The sequence below is a fragment of the Hippoglossus hippoglossus genome, chromosome 9 (assembly GCF_009819705.1).
Source record: "Hippoglossus hippoglossus isolate fHipHip1 chromosome 9, fHipHip1.pri, whole genome shotgun sequence".
Lineage (NCBI taxonomy): Eukaryota > Metazoa > Chordata > Actinopteri > Pleuronectiformes > Pleuronectidae > Hippoglossus > Hippoglossus hippoglossus.
In genome coordinates, this window is record NC_047159.1 from 25,092,384 (window position 1) to 25,119,419 (window position 27,036).

At 41.9% G+C, this 27,036-nt stretch overlaps 1 protein-coding gene across 2 annotated transcripts in view; it reads right to left on the minus strand.

The window, feature by feature from the left end:
- unc5db (unc-5 netrin receptor Db) overlaps positions 1-27,036 on the minus strand; it is a 189,460-nt gene that overhangs the window by 53,264 nt on the left and 109,160 nt on the right. For both annotated transcript variants that reach the window (XM_034597032.1, XM_034597031.1), the window contains exons 3-6: positions 25,638-25,781; positions 23,661-23,764; positions 12,486-12,666; positions 11,539-11,706 (exon numbers count right to left, since the gene is read on the minus strand). In XM_034597032.1, the coding sequence (XP_034452923.1) occupies positions 11,539-11,706; positions 12,486-12,666; positions 23,661-23,764; positions 25,638-25,781 (597 nt within the window). The remainder of the gene's footprint in view (positions 1-11,538; positions 11,707-12,485; positions 12,667-23,660; positions 23,765-25,637; positions 25,782-27,036) is intronic.

A 27,036-nucleotide genomic window follows, 5' to 3' on the forward strand; every position in this document is an offset into this window, starting at 1 on the left:
TGTTTAAATACTTTGGTTGTGGTGATCAAGTAGTCCGCATAGTGTTCATTTTGGGTCTTTTCATACATGTTTGGAGCGTACTTTTACAGTTTTGACCACTTCTGTCAGTAATTTACTGCTCCTCTCTGTGTCTCTATTCGCACTGCGCACTGCCAACTGAATCGAGCCAAACCATGCGCGCCCCACCATCTCCTCCAGCTCCATACATTGCCTAAGTTTACAAATTCCATTGTAGCCTGAGGTTACACATGTCCGATGTCACTAGTTGTGTGTGTGTGTGTGTGTGTGTGTGTGTGTTTGTATGTTTGCGTGTGTGTGTGTCAGCGCGCACGCAAGATAAAGACAGGAAGCAGAGTCAGGATGAGCAGAACTAATGAATAAATGCGCACAGCTATGAAGAAGGATTTGATTTATTTAAGAAACATACCAATCGTTATGTGGTGATCGGTGTTGATATTGTGGCATATTTCAAACAAATTAACGTATAAAGTGTAGCAGGTCAGAGACGTCAGCTGAGTCGGTGTGTGTTGTCTCTGTGTGTGTGTCAGAGAGAGAGAGAGAGAGAGAGAGAGAGAGAGAGAGAGAGAGAGAGAGAGAGAGTGTGTGTGTGTTCTGGGATCATTTACTTACTATTGCTTTTAACCTATAGGATGAAAAGACACTGCTGCCTTACCTCTATGAGTTACTCCTGTCAGTACTATACTCTCAGATGCCACAGTCTTAACTTAAATACCCCACCTTGACGTTTTGGTTATTTATTACATTTACCACACCCATGGTGTAGTAAACACCTGAATCACACAGTGAGATGGATCTTTGTTGGTCTGGTGGTGGTGGGCTCTACAGTTCTGTTCGCTAATGTGTTAAAGTCCCTGTATGTGACTGATTTGCTGTTGTGTTTTTCCTCTTTTTTTGAAAAAGAAAATCATCCTCATGTCTTCATTTGAAGGACAAAGCTTGATTCTGTTTCATTTCTGTTTCTAGATGGGTTAAAAAAAAAAATGGATATAGCATGTTCATTGGTCAACTTTAGAGTTAAAGGTAGCAACATTATTTTGTGCAGAGCCAGGTTATCTGTTTGCAGATGACTCTAGTCTTTAAGATAGGCTCAGCTAAAATAAGCTATGTAAAGCTCGACCAATGGTATTAGTCATCTTTAGAGCTGCATGTGCTTGGCCACATTTTTAAATGTTGCTCCAAGCCAGGTTAGCTGTTTGCAGACGACTCTAGTCTTTAGGCTAAAATAAGACGCGCTAAGCTAAGCTAAGCTCAACCAATGGTATTAGTCATCTTCAAAGTTGTAGGTGGCTACATTTTCAAATTTTTCTAACAGCCATGTCAACTGTTTGCAGATGACTCTGGTCTTTAAGCTAATTTAAGCTCATTTAAAAACAATGACAAGAATTTCAAAAACGCATGTGTCAAAATTTTAAACCCTCTCTTTAAAATGCAGATGTTTATATCTTCATGTTAAACAGAAACTGTTTTTATTCATTACACAACTGCAGACTCCGTCTCAACCTTAAATTTGGTGCTAACTTTACACACATTCGGCATTTAGATATTGTCTTAATGGTCACACACACATATTCAGGACACACACAATGCACATTGTGATGTGGTGGTACAGCTTGAGAGACATTTTCTTTTTCTCATTAACCCCCAGGCCTGTTTATATAATGGGATTTGATACAAGGCTGTGAAACCCAAACAGCTTGGTGCATGCTAATAGCTGAATTTCTTCCGCCACGCTCTGTCATCTGATCAAGGAAGAGCTCATCATGCTTAGCTTAACAAATATTGGGAGACCATATGGCGCCTGAAGATTTTTTGGCAGCACTTGCGATGCCCATAATATACAGTCTTGTGGGCGGTGGAGAGGGGAAATTTCTTTTGTAATGTTCCGGGGGCCATGCCCACACTTCACATTTGTTTGTGGTTTCTTCTCAGCTGTTTAAAATGCAAACGATATGTTTATGTTGCAGAGGAAATGCTGAGTGTTTCTGAGTTTCACCGCAGTTATTATGCATATTGCCACATATTTTCCCTATGACTTGTTGCTCTGATTCCATTGCATGAGCTCATCTGCCAACTGCTTTAGATACACTCTGACAACCTGTAACCACTGCAAAACTCTGCATAGACTTTGGGTACTTTTCACAATCCAAGCTTCATGGTTTTTTTTTTTTCGGTCCTGCTTTCTTTGTGTCTGCTTTAAAAAAATTGCCTCATTAAATTGTTTTGGCGACATTTTGGTAGCTACGCAGACTGTCTGATTTTTGTGCCTTGTTTTCTTTCAAACCATGCAGTGTGGGGTCCGGCCTTCTTCCGGTGCTTGTCTGTTGCCTTCGCAACCACTCAGAAATCTCTGGAGCGTTTGAGGGGTGGTGCAGCAGGCAGAGGCAGGATGTAACATATACATTCTGCTGTGGTGATCACGTGTTTTTGTTTACACCACATCGACATAGGTGTCAGCTCTTGACATATTTGTCGGTATCTTATTCATGCATGGCAATGCCTTTTCATCCTGGAGACATGTATTCTATTTGTCTTTTTCAGTTTTGTGCTCTTCGCATGTTAGAAATGTCATCAATGCGGCCACTTGCTCAGAGTATTTAATGGCAGGAGAAACTGCATGACTGAAAGCAGCTTAACTGTGATCTGGGAAACAGAGAGCAATGAAATGATTTATATGCTCGACAATAAAGAAACGATTGTTACTGCTTAAGATTAAATGACTGAAGGATATACATACAGGCCTCAAAGCTCTACAGTGGCAGCCTGGTCTTACTGGTCTCATCAGTCTGTCTGCAGAGCCCATTGAAGAAATCTAATTGAGTGTTTTATCTCTTTTAGCTACAGAATCATGAGCTTTAAGATCTAAAGAGACAGCCTGAGTCAGTGGAAATAAAGAGGTTCACTCTTTCACTGGATCTTTACCTTTGAAATTTCGTCGGAATGCAAGACATCAAAGTCATCTGTATAAAACCTCCACTTATTTATATATTATTAATAAAATGAAGCAAACGCTAACTGTTGCACTGCAGCTCTACTGGTTCCAGTATGTATTGTTACTGGCCCATTAAAAGACCAAAAGGCATAAATTAAAAAGAGGCCACAAATGCCAAGTTTCAGGTTTAATAAGGTACTCTCCTAAAACTCTGGGGCCTTGTAGTTTTTGATCAAGAGTTACTAAAAACTGAGGAAATGAAGCCGACTGAGACCCCTGAGGTGATGATTAGGTGTATATGTCTTTGTCACAGATACCCAGTGGGTCTGAACCGTACACAGTGTGTAATGACTTCGTTTTAATCACCTGTTCTGTCCCAGAACTATAGTCTGAAGAAGACGAGTTTCACTTCTGGGACTGTTCTCTTCCCTCTTTGCCATTTCTTGTTAAGTGCCAATCTGCTTTGTGATGGGGGGGCCCTCTGACCTCATCTATCCTCCGGGCTGTCTTTACACTCACACCATCATTAAGGCAATGCTCTGGGCTGGCTTGTCAGAGCTGGACAGCCTTGTCAGTCAGTGGGTCAGACAGCTGGGTCACCGCAGCCTACGCTTCAGCCTTGTCTGCATCTCCTTCCTCCCACTAACACACCCGCTCCTCCGCCTGCTGCATATATCTTCAGTCCCTCTGTGAGGCCTCCAGGCTACGGCGGTGGCAACAGGTCTGCATATCCCTGCTCAAGTAGGAAATTCCTATTCCTCCTCTTTTGCACGTAATTATTTTTTTTCCTGTGAGGTCCCTCGCTGCGAACATATCCTGCCACCCCGGCCCGACCATTGAAGGTGCGTTAAAGGTTGACAGCTTTAATTGGCAAGTTGGTGGTTGAAAACTTGGATACCCACACATTAGTTGGCGTCTGGACTTCAATTTGTTTGCTTCCGACATCCAGGCAGAAAGTGCTTTTTATAAGTCAGATGTCACTGTACCTCGAAAAAGTAAAAGCTGAGTCCCTGTTATTGATCACTGATCTCATCAGTTTTTGCTGCACAGAAAACGAAGGTGGCTGACGGTGTCATTTTCTGTGCCTCCATTGTTAAAAGATGCAATTTTAACACTATGTTGTGTTCATGCTTTTGAAAATTGTTCGGTTTAAAGGGGCCAGTGTGTAAGATTTAGCTGAAAGGGATCGATTGGCAGAAACTGAATATAAAATAATCCTAGAGATGTTTTCACTATTGTGTGTTTCATCAAAATTGTACGAATTGTTTTTTTCTTTACCCTAGAATGGGCCCTTTATATTTAAAAGCTTTATATTTACATTTGGAGCAGGTCCTCTCTACAGAGGCTGCCATGTTTTTTACAGTGGTCAAAACTGGACAAACTATATTATGACAACTGAAGGATACGTCAGGTTTTCTGTCATGTTTGGAACGGGAGGGTGAGGTGAGGGGTATTCAGCTGCAGCATGCAACTTCACCACTAGAGATCACTAAATTCTACACACTGAACCTTTAAAAGTTAGGTATGTAACATGAGAAACATAAGAAAACAACTTTCAATGAAGATCAGCACCGATAAAAGAATGCTGAATTATTTATGTAAAATGATGTAGCTTGTGCAGTATTTTAAAGAATTGATCGTTGGTGGAGGGTTAACAACATTTTGAGAGTAAGTGACCAAATGTGTGTTTTTTAGGTAAATAGGACTCACACTTTTCTTTGAGAAAAAAATTGTCCATATATATTATACCAGCCACGGTGCGCAATTCCCTGCTAGACTCACACAGAGCGAGCGAGTGAGAGCCAGGCGGAGTGCATGGGCTCCACTGACCGAGCCATGGTGCGCAATGCCCAGCTAGATGCACACGGAGCGAGCGCCCCTCGTCACCTGGCGAGTATTTGGTGTTATTGAATTATTTTTCCAGCGTTCCAGAGACCCCAGTGCCTGCCCCGTCAAGTTCACCCACACGCTCTTCTCTGTGATGAAGATGAACAAAAACCCACACAGGAGTCGTCTCACTGCACCTTCACTCCATCTTGAGGGTTTCCACAGCACAGAACCTAACCACACACATTAATGAACTGGCAGCCAAGAAAAGAAGCCAAACATCTGGCTTTGGCACATGTACATAAAAGAAGAATGTAAATATGTTTTCTTCTTGCACTTTATCCAATATCCTGTCAATCATGTTTAATAAATGTTGACCCTGTTTGGCCCTTCACGTACTACCAGTTTTTAATTTGATTGAGTTTGACTACACTGCTCTAAATGGTAAGGAGAGGAGCTTCAATGCTTCCTAACTTATCTCCTTTACTATAGGAAACATCAGACCATCCTTTATGAAAGGAAAGGAGAAATGCTGCCCCACAATTCTTTGTGGCAGCAACATTTAAAGTGGCACAACCTTGGAGTTGCACCTGAGGACACCCACATAAACATAAAAAATAAAACAGTTGTTGTAGTGGTGTCTGAATGTTTAATAATAAAAATAATATCTTGCATTTATATAGCGCCTTTCACGGGACCCAAGGACGCTTTACATATGGCTGTGATAAAAGGAAAAAAATGCATCGTGAAAAGTAATGTACAACCGATGGTCACTAACCAACCAACATATACCATCATGCATTGCGCTTGCGAACTGTCGTACAAATGTGAATATGAGAAAAGCAGCGCATCAAAGCACAAATTGCGGCAAACAAGTTTATGTATACATTAAAATATGATCATTCAACATGTTTTTTTTACATTAAAGTATTAATACTAAGTGTAAAATAAACATTAAAAATTAACTGTGGGATTTTCCACTGTCTGACGTTGTTGTTGTACGTCATGATCCTACGACAATGTGCTGAGCAGTGTCCGAAAGCGTTGTTTTCTTTTACAGATGAGCTCATTATATAGTGCATAATATAGTAGTCACTATATAGCCAAGTAGGGGATAGTGAGTGGGTGATTTCGGACACAGCTTTGGACTTTCCTAATGCAGTCCAGGGTTGGCGTGTCTTCTTCTTCACTGACTTTTTTGGAACATTGCTGCATTTCTTTGGCACATTACTGCCACCGACAGGAGGTCACTAGAATAAAACTGTTGGCAGCAAATGCATTGCAATGTTGCACATTGTGTTCACGCATGAGCCTTATTGCACAGGCATGTGTGACAGAAAGACATCAGGGATGTAATCATCACAACACTGCTCCACAGTGCTACCGACATACTAACACACTAACACAGTAAACACTAATGACAACATGAAGGCCACAATGATAATACTCATGGTATTCCACAGCACATTGTGAAAAGATTACTGTATCATATGATAAAAACAGAAATGCCTTGATTGAAAAGAAGGGAAAGTTATAAGTAAATATTTTTCATTTACAAACGCTCCGTGTAATATGTGCTAACAAACGTTGTTTTAATTTAATTACAATGACATGCCAGGAAGTGACCCAATTAGTGTCTAAAAGTGTTTTTAGATTGCCGATGAGCTCGCTATATAGCTCACTATATGAAGCACCCTACACAGTGAGTAGGAGGGACTGAATGAGTGAGTGATTTCAAACACAAACTTTCACTTAGATTGATCGAATGTGCAGCTGATTGGAACATGATCCACAAAACACATCATTCAGTAAATGTTTTGTCTCTAACATCTGCATTTGTTACTGACATTAAAGTCTCAGTTTGATTGACATCATATAATGTGATTAAGATGATTTATTGTGTACAAACTGCCTCAACAGTACTATGAAAATTGAATGTACTGGCCTACATGGCTTATCCAAATATTCCACAAAAAAGTCAGGTATCAGAATAGAAAATAATTACAATCCTGAACATATCCCTTCAAAATAATTGACATTAGCCAGGAGTGTGTAGTGTATATAATGTATACGAGTCTGCCTATCACTGTCTGCAGAGTGTAGAAATTTGATGCCTTGTCATCATGATGTCTGGATAAAGACTCACTTAACTATTCACATAAGAATGAATTTGCTAAAATTACTATATTATATGAAAGTATATGTTCATGGAGTAAAAAGCTATTGCTGCTGTTATTCTTTTCTTTTGTACATGTGTGGGCGGGACCAAATGTTTTAAATGACACAGGAATAAAAACCTAACCATGTGTACTGTGTGAGAGCCATCCCAATTTGATTGTGTTGTTGTCTGCAGCAGCACAATAACAATAAAGAAAATGGAATCTTGTGATAAAGATGTATTTTGTTAAAGTATAATTTAGTTGCAGTTAAGAATAATATAATAACTTATAATAATAATAATTAAAAATATATATATAAATAAATATATATATATAAAGTGAATGTTAATCCTTTTACAGTAATACCTTCTTAGCATTAGCTCCAAAATCCCTCCTGACTTCTGTACATCTACCTCTCTCACATCTCTCCATCACCCTACCCTGGCGTTCCCTCCATGTTGCCATTAAACTAACCCTGACTCTCTGTCCACATCTGCGCCATAGCAGTCTGACCCCTCGGAAAACAAATTGGCACATGGCAGGTTCATTGGATGACATTGAGAAAAGAAGATAACAGATAGAAAATGATAGTGTGTATGGGGCATTGTATTAGACAGACACTAATTGTCCTGTTACCTCTAAAGAATTGAGATTTTCACTGTATTTTTTTCTTCTCTGACTTTTGTGAATCTCTCCCCCTGTTTTTTTTTCACCTACTAGTCTGGCACCTTTCAAGCCAACACTTCATTTGTTTTCTCACACCATCGGCTGATCAGGCTGAGGAAAAACTGCATTTCAACTTATTTTTAGCTGCGTCACTTTCAACACAGAACAGTGGATTTCACAGGCAGTAAATATGCTCACGTTGGTTAACGAAGACAAATGATCGAATGATGGAAGTGAGACTTATTCAGTGGATTCTTCCAAACAATATTGTGTTGTATAGTCAACTGTAACTGGATCAAATAAAATAAAAATAAAAAATCCTTACAAACATATTTTGAAGTATATTTCAGAACTCTGTTGAAGTCTTTCTTCTCTATCTTCTTGATAGGGGCGGGGTCAGGGGGCACTGGTGCCAGCTGAAATCTGATTGGTTACCGAAGTACCCCCCCCCTTTAAAACTAGTCACTTACTAATGATACTTACAATAACCTGTGGAACAACCTACCACTTCACATTAGATCTGCCCCGTCTTTAACACACTTTAAATCACAACCAAAAACACACCTGTTCTCCCAGGCTTTCTCCTCGAGTTGAGTGCGTTTCATTGCAGCTGATTTAATTTATCTTATCGTATATCTTATATTTTATTTTATTTTAATTTATTTTAAATTAATAATTGTATTTTATTTGTATTACTTGCACTATGTTGTATTACGTTTTACTGTCCCATTACACCTGTAAAGCACTTTGGTCAACCAAGTTGTTTTAAATGTGCTATATAAATAAAATGTATTGACATTGACATTGAATAAACATGACTTTTTTGGAGTAAACAATTTGCTCAAACAAGGCACTATTTTCTAAATATATATTAAATTACATCTGGCTTTGCTCAAAGCTAAAGAGCTAACTAATTAATAAATAAATAATGAATGACTTAAATGTGCTCCTTACTGAATCAGGAATTGTGCATGGATGTTGGACAGATAATTGGCCCCTCTGTGTAAACTGTGGCCCCCTTATGGCCCCCAATTACAAAAAATCCCAGAGCCGCCACTGCTTCTTGTTAAAGTCTCTAGAAGCTTTGCACAGCTGGATTAAACCCTTATTCCTGGCAGATCCTCTCAAGCTCTATCATATTGGATGGGAATAGTCTGTGAACTATCTTCTTCAGGTCTCCCCTCAGGGGTTCTGGCTCTGTGGCCGGGCCACTTAAGGACATGTGTCACAGTAGAGGAAGTATCAGACAGGTGGAGAGCAGAGCCTGCTGTTTGTCAGACGTAGTGTTTGTCTCCTCGCAGCTGAGAATCTATTTTTCACTCCTTTAAATGCTGTTTGGTAAACTCTACACAGGCTTCCATCTGCCATATCCAAACGGCTCTATCCCTCTTGACCTGATCTGTGCCTCACCACCGATTTATCACTGAGGTCCACAGTTCCTCAGACTTAATGACATTTCTGTCCTGCAGGGGGAATTGTGGGATATTCTATATACACAGGTGAGGATCTCATCAATTCATTTTGCCACAGGTGGATTGCAATCAGGTTCCAGACACATCCCAAGGATAATTTAAACAAACAGGATGAACCACACCACAGCTTCAATGTGCTACAGCAAAGACTCTGATCACTTTTGAAAATAAGACATTCAAGTCCAATTTCTAAAACATGCTTTCATTGTGTGACTTATGATTGGATTATTGGTGGGAAAAAAGGGAAATAGAAGTGGAAATTTTATTCATTAAAAACGTAATCCTTGACACAATAATGTGTGCAAGATGATGAGTACTGGACGCTTTCTGAAGGCTCTGATAATTTACTTTTAGGACAAAAATTAAAATAACAATTTAAAAGAAAAACTGCTGGCTCACCCTGTGTCATCTCACAACTTCATTTTGCCACTGGATTGAATTTCTGAGGACCAAACAGTGAGTCGGCTGTGTCTGTCTGGCAGAGCGCTACAGAGGAAAGGTTACAAGCGAACCAAAGTTTACCTTTAACTCGTACAGTGTCTCTTTTGAAAATATTCATGAGCAAAACTGATTCTTTCGGAAGCCTTTCATTGGTTTGAATGGTCTAATCTTCTCCTCTCTCCTACAATTGATATGCAGATGCACAAAGCGGAAAGTGGTTTTATTTCTGTGCAGACAGGAGCAATTTATCATCCATCAGGCTGCAGAAATTAAACATATCTGATTTTGTCCTGCTGGTTCAGCTCCGTCACATATTTGATATTTGGGTTTTCAGGCAGAAATAATCTAGTTAGGCGAGTTAAACATCAATATACCCAGCCAAGCAAGCAAGTCGTCTCCTTACAGCCTAAAAACCACAACATAAAGAAACATTGACATTGAACATTCCTGCAAACTGTTAAAGAGAAAAGTTGATGTGTAAAATAAGCTGAGCTTCTCCGCGTATTTCAGCCAACAATCATGTGTCCACACAATATAATTGGCAAAGCAAATTCATAATTGATTGTGTATAATTGTGTCTAATTGCTGTAGAACAATGTAACCTCACCATGATGGTGACTCACAGGCTTGACTGTTAAATGACTCCAACAGCTTCACAGGAAATGTCTGGTGTGGCTCAATTCTTTCTTTGTTTAGTTTTCTGGACTTTGTGAGGTCGTCACCAGGAGACTTCCTGTTAATAGTCTGCTGTCATTTACATATGGTCATTTTTTGGCACGGATCCTGTTTTATACATTTTCTAACTGAACCAAAGTGGCTCTGGGAGAAGTTATATTATTCAGATGTTACCAGCAATGGTGAAAGTTGTCTTTATGAATTATAAATCACACGTTAACACACACACATTCATACAGTGCATCAATGTGTCGGACCTTCTCTCACATCACACACACACTGCAGGCACAGCCATCAGGAGCAATTTGGGGCCCAGTATCTTGCTCAAGGACAAAGGACACGTGGAATGGGATAAAACCGCCAACCTAAGTGGATGACTTGCTCTACATTCTAAGTCCCACCCTAGAACTCTTTACCTCCTGAGTCATGACACTATATAAAATCAGTCAACTAAATATGTGCTTTTTTGAAAAACATTGCAAAATAAAATCTCAAAAACCTGCTAAATCAAGTGAGAAAAAAAAGAAGCTAAATTGGCAACACTAGGAACCCCAGCACATTTGTATTACGCTCAAAGCTGAGGACCAATAGGACGATTCTGGACTATGTAACAGCCCTGTCTTAAGAAATGGTTGTAGAAATACAACTGTGGTCCGCAGATCAGTCTTCATGTTGACGGGCCTGAACTGCACTGCTAGATAACCTCTTGCCTCTCTGCGAACTAGCCACATCACGCTCATTGCTTCAAGAAGCACCTCAGCTCACGCTCTCCCCCCTGAACTGCAGAGTGCGCCGAGTCGTATGCCCTCTCACTGCCGCTGCTTCCTCCACTCACTTTATTTTACATCATAAATCCCCTCTTCGTTTTTATGCTTTGTCTTTTCTTCCAGGGAGCACTTCTTTCTCTACAACCCGATCAGCCCGCTGCTGCAGGGATGTTGTCAGGTAGCTATGGGTCTGTCCCATTATTGGTTGAGCGTAAAGCTATCGAGGCAGAAATGTAAGCTCATTTAAGTCACCCTGGATATCCTCAACAGATAAACACCCAGTTTATTAATATGGGCAACACACTGTGACACTGCAAGGTGCCTTAAAAAGACCTTGCATTGATGTGGCTCATCAGGAAAGAGAAGATAAAAATATAAGCTAGCAAAGTAAACAGTTAAAAGCTTGTCATCCACTAACACCGTTATTAAATGTGATCATTTCTGGCAGCATGTTAACATTTTTTGACAAATCGCCTCAATCATTCATAGCCAAGTATTATTACATCTCATCTAGAGAAAAGAAACAACTCTATACACATGAAGTTCTACTCATTCTATGCAGAGATTCAAGAGGGACTGACTTGGACATAGTGCGTTGCAGGTGATCTTCTGTACCGACATGCCCTCGCAGAAAGCGCCGCCGTTCAGGGGAGCTGGGTTAGTACAGGTTCGAGAGCGCTTCTGGACGCCGCGCCCACATGGCACATTGCACGCCGACCACTCCGTCCACAGGGACCAGCCGCCGTTCACTGGAGAGAGTTCCGCAAAGTTAAAGAGGAGGAAGAAGCGGAGGTAGAGTGAGTGCACAACAACGTGTTATTTGTCCACAAGTCTGCTTTAAATACTTTAACAAGAGCTGCAGCTATTAATGATTATGCAGGCTGCGAGGCGCTGCAAGGCAACAATGCATAACGGCCAGAGCAGATTGAGCTCAGCACAGTCATTGTGGTGGATATACAGCTCCCTCTCTCCTAATTGCCTGTTCAGTGTTCCTTGCTCTTGGATTAAGATAAAGGCATGGAACTGTGAGAAAGCGAAGAAAACAGCCATTACACTGAATTGCCATTTCTGAAGGCGACACTGACTCATAGTGGTCGACAGGTTGGAGTCGACCACTTAGCGCTCTGACTGAAGCAGTTTATTCTATGATCCCTCTGTGTTACGTGAGTGGAATCGGGATGTTCAAGCCGCGCAATCAAAGCTGGTGCTAACCGCCGTGGCTGGAAGGCCTCTGGCAAATAAATACTTAATAAGCTACACTCCTTTTAAATGAGATTAAGACACAGTGGCTTATTTCCTTTCATAAAGTACACATTGATTTTAAATGAGAGGCAGTAAATTGAGTCTTTGAATAATACATTCATTGAAAAGAAAGAGGGAACATCTCTCTTCATTGGAAACACGGAGATGGGTCTTTTAATCACTTGTGTTGAGGTGTAGGGAAACATGATGCGCCATGTAAACATTGTGTCACGACACTGTAGTGTGATGTAACGCAGCACAACAGCAGCTGGGAAAGACGGCGTACCGAAGACTATCACAGTGGCCGTGGCACTGCGGCGCTTTGCCACTATGTTGCTGGCCAGACAGGTGTAGTTGCCCGAGTCGGACAGGCGCGCCTCGTTGATGATGAGGTTGTGGTCGGCTCGGGTGTCGATGTTGTCGTCAGTCAGGGAGCTCACCAGCTCCTCGTTTTTTAGCCATTCGACCTGGGGACAGAAAGAGGAAGATTGTGTTTGTATTTGAGAGGAATGCACTTAAGTCAAGTGTTAATCCCTTCAAATAAAAAGTGATCACAACTTAAGGCTGTAAGAGCATCCATCTTACAGCGAGTCTCCACAGGAAGGGTTTGTGTGAGCAGTGGTTTTAACAGAGGAGCAGCTTCTGGGCTCCATGTGAGTTTACACAGGATGAACTCAGCTGTAGGTCAGCAGCAGTTTGCCAGTTGCTCAGAGCTAAACAAACGCACTGTGTCAAAATGGTGGGAAATAGATTTGAAGTATGAAATCAGTGCCAGGCAGCACAGTGGTTACAGGAAGACGGTTCCCGGTTGGAATGAGATCTTTCTGTGTTTGCAGGTTCCCCCTGTGTCTGTGTGGGTTCTCACAGACCCCCCCCCCCGTGACCCTCAAAGATAAGTGGTATAGATGGATGGGTGGATGGATGGATAGAAAAAAAAAAAGACTACTTCATGCTTTGTTTATGAGTGTGTAACAAGAGTAAAAAATTAGCCATTGTGTGTTCTGCATAAAATGCTGTACTGTATACTATGGAAACAGACTGTTAGGACTGTGGACACCATGCCTTGTCCCGGCATTCTTTAAATCAACTCTCACCGTCTCCAGTATCTAATGACCGGCTCGGCCACTCCACCACACCATTACACCCTGAGGTATTCATTCTTTGTCTAACTTAGCCTGATCTCTAGTCTGTTTTTGGAAAGCCTTGTTATTTGTGCGTGCCCCACCTCATTAGGATCACCTGCATGATCTCTGTTTCCCTGCCTCAGCCACTCTAACCCCCCTGTACTCTCAGTCCAAGTTGCTTTTATTCTCTGGTTCTGTTGGACTTAATGGCAGCTAGACTATGTTGTACTCATAAAGCAGGCCTAAGTATATATAATGGGTTGTGTATAACTATTTAAATACATTTGTAAACACATACTCAAACCTCTTTGGTATACAACACATCTAACTGCTTTTCATCAGACTTTATTATATGCTGTGTATTTTAATAACCAATAGAAACTGCTTGGAGCCTATCAAAATCACCAAATGTGTATTAAGTTGTGCATGCTCCTGTATGCATAGTATGTTTAGCACTCTCAAATAAACACATTTGTCTTTAGCACTAAGTTAGCCAACTTAGCTGGCTGAGCTACTTATTGTCCAGGGAGGATAAATCCCCATTTAAAAGCAATGCAGCAATTGCAGTGAGACGCTAATGATGGTGTTATTACGGCTTGCAGCTGTTCTTTTCTCTGACCAAGCTCCACCTATGCCATTATACTTCCATGAAGACATCTGTGGAGAGACATGGGCAGTGCATTCATTCAAAAATAATATTTGAGTTATGTAATTATATGAAAATGTGTTATTTCTCCTCCTTTTCTGAAAATATTGATATTTGGTTATAGTTTTTATATTTTCAGTCTTCAACATTTCTTCAACATTTTAAGGGGATTTAGTTAGTTATGGCTTCATTATTTAAAACAGTACATTGACAAATATTTTTTTGTCATAATTTGTGTTAATTGACTTTGTGACGACTGCGGTTGAGTGCAATGAACACAGTGAAGCTGGTAGAGGCAACAGCTTGAGTACATTTCAGCAGTAGGTGATTAACAGGCAACTACCCCGCAGCACACCACCATCCCCCTAGGAAGTACCGCCTGCTTATAGCTCCTGATCTAACGACCGAAACCCAAACAATCAATGAAGGTTTTGTGACTTTCTGGAACCAGCAATCGATAATCACATCGTGCCTCAGGATGTGCGTGGTCGTTGAAGGTTGAAGTTATGCAGCGTTTGCACAGTCTTCACAAAACCTCTTCCGACATTAGCAATAGCATGAATTCCTTTGAGGGAAATATGAAAATGTGCAAATCTTTCTCTATCTGCATTTAGACAATTACAATACAGACCTCTCTCTTGGACAGAGATCCCGGAGTATAATGCAACTGAAGGTGTGTCCTATAAAAACAGGTACAGACACATTAGAACGTGAGCTCATGTTCTCAGAAGATGCAGATGTTATATTTGGATTCATTTCACATTAAACTGTTGTGTCCTGCACCCGCCCAGTGGCCCACATACACGTCGGTCAGCTGTACCTTGTCCGCCACAGCCAGGCAGCACGAACACTGACGCTGAAGCCTTTAAGCAGTCAAAAGATGCACTATAACCAATTACCAGCAACAGAGAGGAAAACTAATTATGAATTACAAACTTAGTGACGCTTTAGTGCGTCTACTCTGGTAAGAGAGCTGCATCAGTGCGTTTGCAAATTACATTCATGGTGTGGCAGAATGGGCCGAGCTGATGGATTTATAGGAAGCACACAGGCACTCTTTATAATAAACAACGCTCAGGCCGGATGCAAATAGGAAGTGCCTTTGGGCATGCAAACGCTGGGTAAATAGAAATGACACGCCGACCGAAGGGATGATGGATTGCAGGTATATATTGACACAAATAAAAATGATAATGAACATCATAACACAGTAATCATTTCCCACATTCACTATTTTTTCCACACCAACCGAGTCAATTGAACTACTCTTAACAGAAGTGGGAATGTTTTTCTTTTCCAGACAGGAGGAATGCAGTAAACCAGTACATTAATGCAAGCCGGCATTTTCCTCTGTTTGCCTGGACGGAAACTTGGAGGCCGATTTTCAAAGGCTCCCAGATTCTCTTCGACAATTAAAAGATATCCTCTCATGTGGGTTTCATCGGATGCCTAAGCATCTCTGATAGATAAGAAAAACCAGACGGAGGACTGAGGGACAGGATCTAATTTCTCATGATTAAAGTCGTCCGTCACTGAATGGGTGACACAAGTGCAACCCTCCACCCCCGTCCCCCAAGTCTTTATGTATTTATTTCATATTTATCCTGGGAAATTTGTGGCTTGAAAGAGGCAATTAACATGTGACACGAGCCGGCCCCTTCGCAGTGTTTGGGGTCCATGCTGCACATTGACTGTCTGTCTGCCGCTAACAGCCCGTTGGTGATGATGAAAAGATTCACCGAGCAGTGGGGAAGAGAGACAGTGGGAGAGAGAAACACAAAGAGAGATACAGGGAGAGAGAGAGAGAGAGAGAGAGAGAGAGAGAGACACACAAGGGGGGAGGGGGTGAGAGAGAAAAAAAGATGAAGGGACAAATACAAATTAGCCCGGGCAAGTGTGTGGCAGAGGATGTGAGAAATGAATTGCCTAATTGGCACATTTGTTTCAATTAGGAAGCGGTCATCAGTGTCAGCCTTGACGGAGGGGTTTCCAGGCAGGGCCTCGCATCAGGGCTTCCTCCCTGTGATTTCATTACCTGGACTGCCCCTGAAGGTCACCTCCTCCAGCCCTACACGGCGGCCAGGTACTCTCATCCACTTGAATCCACACACACACGCACACACACAAGCACGCACACAGCTCATTCAGATGACATTTGCTGATGATTAGATGCTGAGAAATGTGGCGGTTGAGGGGCAATTAGAGGACAGGGAAGCGGTGTAACTGGCGACACTGCAGCCATCATCAAGACTTATGAGGAGAGAGCTGATAAAGACCTTCCCAGCTGACACATTTTTTCCCTGTGAGAGTGCGCCTCATCGTAACACTCAGAGGTCTAATGGTCATTTGATGTCAAGGTGACGCAGTACAAACGGGGGGGGCTTTAGCGCAATACGGAGGGGAAATCTGTCTGCTGAGTCATGCCTAGGTGTCACAATGAGGCATGACCCCCTCCCCCTTTGGGCGACTCTCAGCTGTGACGCCGGCGTGGGCAGCAGAACTTTTTTTTCTTCTTTAATTGCTGAGTATCTCATCAACGCAATTACGTGGATTAAGGGTCCCCGTCAGGTGTAGCTCGAGGACCCGGGGGCGCCAGAGGGACCTGCTGAGCGGCTTATCAGAAGCGACACCTCAGAGCACGGAGCTAATCCACTTCACGGATTCTCCCCACAACCAATCAGGCAGCACATGACACGCTCACACACACACACACACACACACACACACACACACACACACACACACACACACACCGACACTTTGTACTCAGCATGACTCGGTGTGTTCATACGAACAGCAAGCCTGACAGCAGCAGGTACAGCTGTGGGGAGCTATCTGCACCTCAACCGTGCGCGTCCACTCCAGAGGTTAATCAGAAAAGATACGACGAGAACACAAAGTGGGCCTGTGTCGCCCGTCCGCCTCCCCCGTTGCTTCCCAAATGCCACCTCTCCTCCCCTCCGAGCTATGTGGCACTGCATTGCTATTCCACCCCGATCTGTCTTATCTTAACGAAATAAATAGAGGGAGCTCCCGGCTACGGCCGGGGCTGGGGGTGGATGTAATTGCTTGGCTTAATAATGAAGCTCATCATCTGCTCTCTGGGAGACTTTCCCTGACCTATGAGAAAATAACAAAGGCGCTCGGCGGTGGCATCGGAAAGTTGAAACAAGTGAAGGGAAGGCGGGGGGTGGGACATATAGTTAAATGCTGACTTGTTTTGGAGCAGCATCGCGATGTCTTTGGGAAGCTCAGCGGCGAACAGCTTGTATAACTGTGCAGAAGCATTTAGTTGATTCCCCTTTGAGCCGTAGCCTGGGCTGTCTACCTGAGCTACTGTAGATCAAGGGGATTCATCTCGGATTAAAGGCTTTCATTCAGGGAAGTTGAAATTGGCTTCCAGTTCGGCTGTTCATTTCACACTTTCTCTCAGAGCAACCTCTCAAAAGAAACTCATTATACAGGGTTCTCATGGACTCCTTTCTCCCTGAGTCAAAAGATCTCCTCTGCATTCACACCCCATGATATCTGTGAAGTAAAAATGGAGGATTGGTTTTGGATCACCGAAACGGAATTACAAATAAGCCGCTCTTACGTTCTATTAACCACAGATACATTACAGCCCCTGCTCTTAGGGTACCATGTGTGAAGGTATTTTTTATAGCAAAACACTGTCAAGAATATGCACATTTTCAATAAATACTCACAGATGAAACTCAGAAACCTGTGTCCATGTATTTTTCTGTTGTTTAACATCTTTAAATGTCTGAGCAGTAAAGCCTGACAAAAAACAAATGTTTTGGAAGTGCTGGGAGACAGTAGCTATCCATGTAATGGCTTTTTCAATTATTATAGAAATATAAATGGTTTCATTGTCTGTATAATTGTGATCTAGATAATTGTGCTACTTTCCAACAACAGTCAATGAAGCTTCAGTGAATTATTCAATTAAATTACAGATTCCACACGTCAATAAGTGCTTACGAAGGGCGGTGGTATTAAACTGCACACAGAGGTTGTAAGTTGAGGTTTACAGGCCAAGTCAGGACTAAACTTCATAACTGAATCAGGTTTTCTGTTACGTTCAGGCCGGGCCAGCCCTCCACAGTAAAGGCTTAGGTGCAGCACACACGCCTAAACTGAATGCATATCAATGTCATATCAATGTGGTGAGCATCAAAATAACACAACCACTGTTGTAGTAACAGACTGGAACATTTTGAAAGCACTTTCTAAATAAAAATTGAGTTCAGATTTATTTGACAAATTGTACTAATTTATGAAAAAAGTAGCCATGTGCAGTAATATAGCAAAATGAGGATGTGATACATTGAGATGCATCAAGATGCATTGAATCATTGATACTAGTGAAGAGTCACACCTCCACTGTAGTGATGCACGGGTCAGGGGTTCTTAATATTCACTCACACCCGACCCTTTGTGGGTCAATCAAAAAGATATGTGTTAGTCAACCACTCAAACTGACCAGACCCAGAAACAGCAAGCTCTCTCTCTCTCTCTCTCTCTCTCTCTCTCTCTCTCTCTCTCTCTCTCCTTCTCTCTCTGTTCCGTAGCCTATGCACGGGGCCGAGCATTCATAGTTGTGCATAGGTGTGTGTGCGTCACTCTGCAATTACTGATGGGAAGGCAATGCTACCAAGCGGACCAATCACAGCTCCTGAGGTCTGCGTCGCCTCGACATCTACTTCTATCTTTGGGGAGGTGGGCGTCAGGGTACGGCGTAGGGCTCTGCGAAGGGTACACGTCTATGCACAGGCAACGGCGTAGCCTCGACGAATTGGGAGTTAGACTCAGCTATTTACTGTCATGAGTCTTCTGTAAAGCTTCTGATTACACATTGCATTTTTACACTGTGACATGGAGCAAAATAAATACTGGAAAATAAAACTTTGATGAAGCTTATTATATGTAAATAGAATTATTTACATATAATAAGCTTCATCAAAGTTTTACTCTCATTTCTTTTTTGTGTTGTGTGTTGTATGTATCAACCCACACTGCAGATTACTTCTCCACCCACAATGACCTGCTGCCTCGTGTGGTGAGGATCATGTTTTCACTCTTGGGAAAGAGAGAGGTATTTTTCTCAAAATGGAAATGCATTTCAAATTTAAGTTCAAGGGGAAATTTGTATCAGGAGTTACAAAACTATGGTAAAGTACTGTAATTAACTTAAACTTTTCAATTATGGTTTAACAACATAGCAACAAACTCTCTGCTTTGTTTCATAATGAGCACTGGTGTTATTTCGTTTCCATCACGCTGCTTCAGATGTGCACACTGGGACTTTGTTTCAACATGGAAAAGCTCTGAAACTGGAAAAAAAAAGAACAATGCTAAAATGCTTCATTGATCAACAGGGAGGTTTGTTTTTAATGTAGCAGCAAATGTACCAGTTTGTGTGTTTTTATAAATCACTATTAAGTACATTCATCCATGATAATGTATTTGAAGCTGGCGGATTATTTTTATATTTTGGCATCTTGGGGGCACTGACCTAATAAAAAGTTAATATGGCAAACATGATGGCAAACAATTGCCTATTTACATATGCAGTAGACGCGGAGCCACATTAGCATTCACTTGGTGGGATGTTACTGAGCGCCTGTTGTGGCTGAGTTGTTCAGAGCAGAGTCTGTGGGCTGTAAAACCAGGATGATGAGCTCGGAAATGCTAAAAAGCTCCGTAGAGAGGAAGGTTTGTGCCAACAAGTGACCTCTTTATTTTTCACACACAGGTTATTTGATCCATTGTTTATAGAAATACATTACTCAGGGCCGCGTTTATGTTGTTGTGGCAACATATTAATATGAAATGCTTAATTTCACTGAAAGACTGGACTACAGAGTGATGACATCAGTGATGACATCAGTGCTCAACTGGGATCTTGACCAAAAAGCTTTCTCTTTTAATTTTGCTTTCCTTCAAAGTTTTATGTTTTCAGTACAACTCTGTATCACTTCAGGCTCTCAAGCTATTTTTCGCTACATTTTTTTTTGTTTGTGCAACTATTGTGGCACATTTGGTGCAGAAGTGATTTGGGAAGCGGTGACCTGAAGATACTGCAGAGAGGTGTGGGGATGACAGTCCTCCAGCAGACACGGCCTCTCAGAGGAGCTAAAAAGCTTTTCCTGTCTCTTTCTTTGTGATCTAAAAAAATAAAACACACAATTCTCATAGTACAAACCTGTCAGTCACGCTCATGTGGCTTCCAGTGAGAATTTACTGCACACACTCTACACTGTCATGTGAGGTTTGCGTTAGTCTACAAGTACTGTGTGTCTAAAACTAAAATGTTAAAGAAAACAAAATGTATTTTTACAGAGACTAAAATATACTGACTCTGTTAGAAGTTACCGATGTTACATTTTAAAGTTCTCATGGTGAGGACATAGGTCCAATCTTCTCTCCTTTAAATTACATTTCTATTTATTTTAAATCAGACTGTAAATGTGTTTGGTAGGACAGGAAGCAATGATGGGCTTTTCGGAAGCAACCTTTTATTTGAATTAACGAATGAATTAAGTGCTGCATTTATAAACAGCAGGGGAGTCGACAGCGGGTGGTTGGTGTGGATGACGCACAACGGTGTTTGGCATCGGTCTAGTGCTGGTGTATCTTAACATGAAATGATGTCGTGGGTGTAGTTGTGGTCATTAAAACAAAGAACAGGATGATTAAAGAAATTGTAATGCTGGTCTGCTTGCTGAAATGAAATGTGAAACACTGTGAATGCAGAGGATTGCAGAGCAGGCAACAGACTTAAACCTCATGTATCGTTATATAGTAGATAATAATATTAATTATAATAACAAATGAAAATGGACACAAACGGAAACGGAAACAAAAACTTGTTTCTCTTAAATTGCGGAATCAAAGGTGACTTTTGATCTTTATCGAAACCCATCGTGAACTCAATGTGATAATTTGTTTGTGTCTGACATAAAAGAACTGGAATTGAAATAAAAAACTAGAAAAACATGTTGACATGTCAATGTTTGTTGGGAAGTGTTAAAGAATCAGGAAACAAATCATTGAGAAGAAAAAATATCGTCATCAGAAAAAAATCAGCTGTGGCACTTCTCACCTCCGGCTCGGCTCCAGAGTCAAACTGTCGTTGCCACGTACCACACAATGATTTCACTGTGAGGAGCTGGGGACTCATTAGCTCACAACCTGACATCCCTGCTGACAAAGGTGATTCCCGAACGCACCTTTCAGAAGCACACTGTTTACGCTGCACCCCAAACCGCAGACTCACCTTATGTTGGGCCTGCGCTGTGTTTGCTTCAGAAGCATCCGCCCTGCTGCTGCACTCTCCTGAAACCTCACACCGCTGCACTCGTGGACGCCACCTCAATATTTCATGGACAAGGTGCGCTGAAATCGACTGGGCTGAGGATATCTGCCCTGTGCGCTCTGCATTATTCACTCCCATCTCTCGCTGCTGGGCTCATTTGTGTTGACAAAGGACTAGACGGGAGATTGTGATTCGGTCTGTACCGCTCAGATTCAACTATTTTTATCCCACTGTGGATTCAGCGGTGCTGGAATGACATCAGTCCTCCATTTCAATGCTGAATCATTTATACAGTGCAGGGCAGGAGGTTGACCTCCGTCTAAATCTGTTCCCTGCACGCATCAATTACACAGCCATCGTTCATGCTGATAATCACTGGACCAAATATGGAGCCAGACCATCTCCTTCTGTAGAAGAAAGTGAATTTTCACTGAGACATTTGAAGGCCATTGTTCCCCCTGAAGTCAGTCTTACAGGTTGACTGTGAGAGACATCTGTTCTCCGTCTCCCAGGGCGACAGCGTTTCAGTTACCACTAAGCATAGTGATGCTAAATATGTAAGCACCATATTGGTTTTCTGGACATACGCTCAATCAGTTTTGTGGACAGCTGTCACAGGTTAATTACTGGTTGTCCCGCTCATAGCAGAGACTCTAGCCTACAGTGAAGTTCCAAATACATTAGTACACAGAAACTAGAAATACCAAACTGCAGTTTGATGCCTCTGCCAACCAGTGCAGTTTCCTTCTCCATATTATTTTTCCAGATTCATATAAGGTCACCATGACCTTTACATTTGACCACTGAAATGGAATCAGATAATCTTTGAGTCCTGTGAGACCAAGTGAACATGAGTGCCACATTTGAAAGAATTCCCTAGAGATGTTCCTGAGATATCACATTTACAAGGCAATGCAGGTGTTTTGAGTGTTGTCACGGTGACCTTTAACCTCTGGCCACCAAATTCTAATCAGGTCATCCATGAACCAAGTTGTGCCAGATGTAATACAATTCCTTTTGGGCATTCCTGATCGTTCTCACAACAAAGTGAGGTCACATGACCTTGACCTTATGACCTTCGACCAACAGTCCAAGTGAGTCAATTCCCTCAAGCTGGTCTTAATAAATAACATTCAAGAAAAACATAAACATAATTTATGAGGCCCACGTGACCTTGACTTTTGACTTTGGGTTACCAAAATGAAATTAGTTCATCCTTAAGTCTAAGAGAATTTAGTTTTGCCAAATTCAAAAATGATTCCCTAAAGGCCTCCCGGAGATATTACGTTCAAAAGGCAAAAAATAGTGTGGAGGTTACAGTGACCTCGACCTTTGACCACCAAAATCGAATCAGTTAATGTTTTTGCCAAATGTAAAGAAATTCCCGGCGGTCTTGAGATCAAAAAGTCTTATTTTGTCTCGATATGTACAGTATATCCAGATTTTGTCCCATACTACAAAAGGTGAACTGTATTTGTTACTGTATTGAACTAGTGTGTAGGTTGGATTCAGCTGAGTGGTGAATGCAGCATCAGGACACAACTTGACCGGTAGAGCATCACAGACGAAACCAAACTGAAACAGCTGTGTCGAGACATGCATGAGTCTTGGAGGCAGAGAGATGAAAAATCAAATGTAAACATAATTCCATATATTGTGTGATTCACACCAGCAAAAGACTCTGGGGGGGGGGACCACAGGGATTCTAGTGGGATGTGCAGCTGTGAGTCCAGACCACTAAGAGGTATCAGGTATCTATCATGGATATTTTACACACACTGATGCAACACATATCTGTGATGTCCATATTGCAACGACACAATGATGCGATTTACTCTCATGACTTGTATGTCTTTGCCCACGCACAGTAGGAGCTGCTGATGGACCAATCCATATCCACTCCCTTAAATCAGCCTCCAAAACTGTAACTGGACCGTTCGCTTAGTGGCCTGACCCACTTTAAGCCAGATGTTTCTCACAATGTGTCCTCCCGAGACTCGCAAGGCTAATGGAGCTATAAATTGAAATTGGAAAGAGAATCTCTGAGTGTGTGATGTCTATCTTTTATTGATACATTATTCAGCGTTTTGGGGATGATTTGATTAAAATTTATGATGTGAATCCCTTCATCTCGGACAGCTACCGCACTTTGGAGCCAACACCTTCACTTCTAAATGCTTATGTGGACTTTTTAGCTGGCATGTAACAAAACTGTATCATCTCCTAAAGGTCAGAGAAAGTCGAGCCGGAGGTAGAATTGACTGAGTGGCTGAGTTACTCCACCAGAATAAAGATGGACGCCCTGATGCAGATTTTGTTCTGCTCGGCGGGAGTATAAGGAGAGGAGGAGCGAGGAGCAGTCGGCCTTACCTCCGCCACAGGCACTCCCTCCGGAGGGCGACAGTGCAGTACGATCATCCCATTGATTGGCACCTCCTTCCCCTGGGGGTCCTGCTCAAAGTTTTTCCTCAGGTCTGTTAGGGGAGATAAGAGGCAGCTGTCAGGTGTCAAGTGTTACGGTCAGCTTGGCTGCAATCCTCTTCAGCAGCTAACATGCCAGCGTGGCCCCAGCTCCGCACGCCATGACCTTCAAACCTGCTGCAGCCCGTATAGGAAAGAGAGGATCCAATGCCCCTGTGCCTGGTAATCTGTTGACAAGGTGGTTTGGAGGTTACACAGGATGGAGGAAGTCAGCGAGGATTGCTCTGATCATCCTGCTCACTCATGTGCATAAGATAGTGACAGATTCTATCCTGCCCTTTTTTTAAACTGATTTTGATAGCTTACTGAGCCGCCACTATTAACTGAAAACCCTTTAAAATGTCAGCCTTTTGGGAAAGCGGATATGTGCCTTTGAAATTCTAACTGCGGTTATGAATGTGTCTCATGTAGCCATGGATCGTGAGAGAATCCCTGCATATAAGGGATATAAATACAGGGAGGAAAACTCTAGAATTGTGCCTCAAAAACTCTGTTCAGCTGGCAGGTAGATAAGTGCAAGTAAGTACAATCGCAATGATATGCAAATCCCACAAGATAAAGATCTGACATCTGACATTCTTCCTTTCTTTCAAGGACAAGAACAAACATCCTTCCTGGGTTGATGTTCAAAAGTGCTTTCTCTTTGCTTTCTCTTCAAGGCCATATCGAAATCAAGCAGAAACTGCAGCAATTGTGGCCTTTAGCTGCCGGATCACAGCGGCTGTGAATATCTCACTGTGCCCAAACTTGATTGGACAGAATTTGACTGGAGGAATTGATTATTTCACTACTAATAAATCTGATGCTGCTTCTGATGGGATTATATCAGCCCGCTGTGCTACCACAGCATGCTCCAGACTTAATGAAAGACACGGTTGTATTTAAGCTCCAATCTGTGAAGAATTGCAATATCAACACTGGGACAGTTTTGGTGAGCCGTCATATATCCTCATAATACTTCTGCTTCAACCATCAAGACAAGAGGTTAGCCTACAAGACACCTCCTTCATCCTCTCATGCTAAAGTGACGGCACACTGGACACGCCAGTGACTCACTGGCCCTGTTCAGACCTGGCATTAACATCCGTCCTGAGAGATCCAATCACAAGTTTGTTCACACCCGGAATTGATTGAATGAATATGCACAGCTGGGAGCGGCTCTGGCTCAGGGGGTAGAGCGGGCCATTCTCTAACTAGAGGGTCGGCAGTCCGGTCCCAGTCTTCCCCATTCCGTCTCAAAGACAAAGTTCTGCACATAGTTGCACTGTATAAATGTGTGTGAATGGGTGAATGGCAAAAAACTATACTGTGGTTTGAGTGGTCATCAAGACTAGAAAAGCGCTATATAAATACAGACCATTCAGCTATGAAGAAAGATTTGACCGATTTAAGAGAATCAAGTATCAACCATTATGTTTCGCTCACTGATACTATTGTGGCGGGGGCAACAAATCGATATGGACACTAAGAAGTACAGAAATACATTTGAGTCAGAGGACGTCAGCTAAGTAGTCGGTCCTTCATATGTGGCCCAGGGTGCATTGGTGTTCATTAAGTGAAAAGAATAAGGCCACATGCGTCCCAGACCTGTACTTAGTGCTGACCACTTGTGATAGGATCACTCAGGGCAGATGATAATAACAGGTCTGAATGGGGTCACTGTTGCAAAGTGTTATTATGAGACGGGACAGGCCGGGGTTACCTGGTCGAAATGCTAATGTCAATAGAAGAAAAGAAGTCATTAAAATAGAAGCAAAACAAGACTTACAATTGACATTGTTTGCTATATAGTGATAGCAAACATTAGGTGCTAATGGTATACATTAGATACTACATTCCTAATCCTACAGGTTTTTCCATACTCACAGGCGATGCGGACAGTAGCCTTGCGGCTCTTGGAGGTGCCGAGGTGGCTCCAGGCCACACACAGACACCAGTAGTCCTCGGGGCCATGGAAATCTTCAACCTGCTGACGGGACACGTTGATCATCACCTCGCGCACCTTCAGCCCTGGGACAACAGAAAACAAAAGACACTTAGCAAATTTATACAAACAAATGTGTTTACAAATTTAATTAGTTAATACATTTCTCTCTCTCTCGTTTTTTGTTTTTCTGAGTGTGCCTCCCATCCACAATTCCCACTGGTAAGCAGAAAGATAAACTGAGGCGAGCCAATGCATTAGCAGCTATCAATGAGTAATGGAAGAAATAAAGCAAAACCTTGCAAAAGGCTTGGTTCTAAGAAGCCTTTAAATTGTGAATAATCCACCTATAACCTACAATTTTAGTGGTAATTATAAATATTATTAACGTAACTTTCTTTTATTGTTATTCTTTTCTTTAATTGATTGCTTTGGTATGTCTTTGAATGTTTTTAACAGATTTTTAATTCAAGTTTAACATCCTATATATTGTCAATCACATGTAATGCACTTGATTTGTTTGAAAGATGCAGTATAAATAAAGTTTGATCAATTGATTGATTGATGTCATATCCTCTGTTGGTCCAACATCCCACGGCAGGGATCTGTAGCGATGTTAACACAACTTAGTTGTATTTGAATTACACTAGCATCAAGTTATTCATCCTGATGAATGTCTGAACCAATTTTCTTGGAAAATTATGAAATTATTCATTAGCTGCCAAGACATTTTCATGAAAGCCACAAATGTCAACCTCATGAAGGTGCTAGAGGAAAACTCATCACCAAAGTCAGTAGGTATGAACATCTGGGAATCACTTGTCTCTAAATAAAATGTATTTTTGCAAGATGATCCTCCTTGAAGCACTACTATATTAGAATCCAACCTCTTGGAACCGAGGCTATCTGTTCTAAATGTCATGGTAATCTAGACGATATAAATGTCATGGTAATCTAGACGATATAAATGTTAGTGACACCGCTACGAACAAAAGTCAACAAGCTTCATGACCATGAATGTCTGCACGAGATGTCACCTTCAGCTATTTAATGCTTGTCTAGACATTACTGTTTGGACCAAAGTGATGGACAGACCACCACAGACCTATGACGTGATTCAGGGCTAAAATCCTGTATAAGGGTCTTGGGATAGAATGGCTTTTTAATTGTGGTAGTACCAGTCAGCTGAGTCTAGTCAGATTTACAACCAGGCATTGGCTTTCTGTTCTAGGGTACATGCAGCACAATAGGAGAGAATACGCTAACTAGAAAGCCCCCACATTCTAAGTAACGGTCCTTAAAGAGTCCTTAATCAATACTTCAATACATCTACAGGCTCGG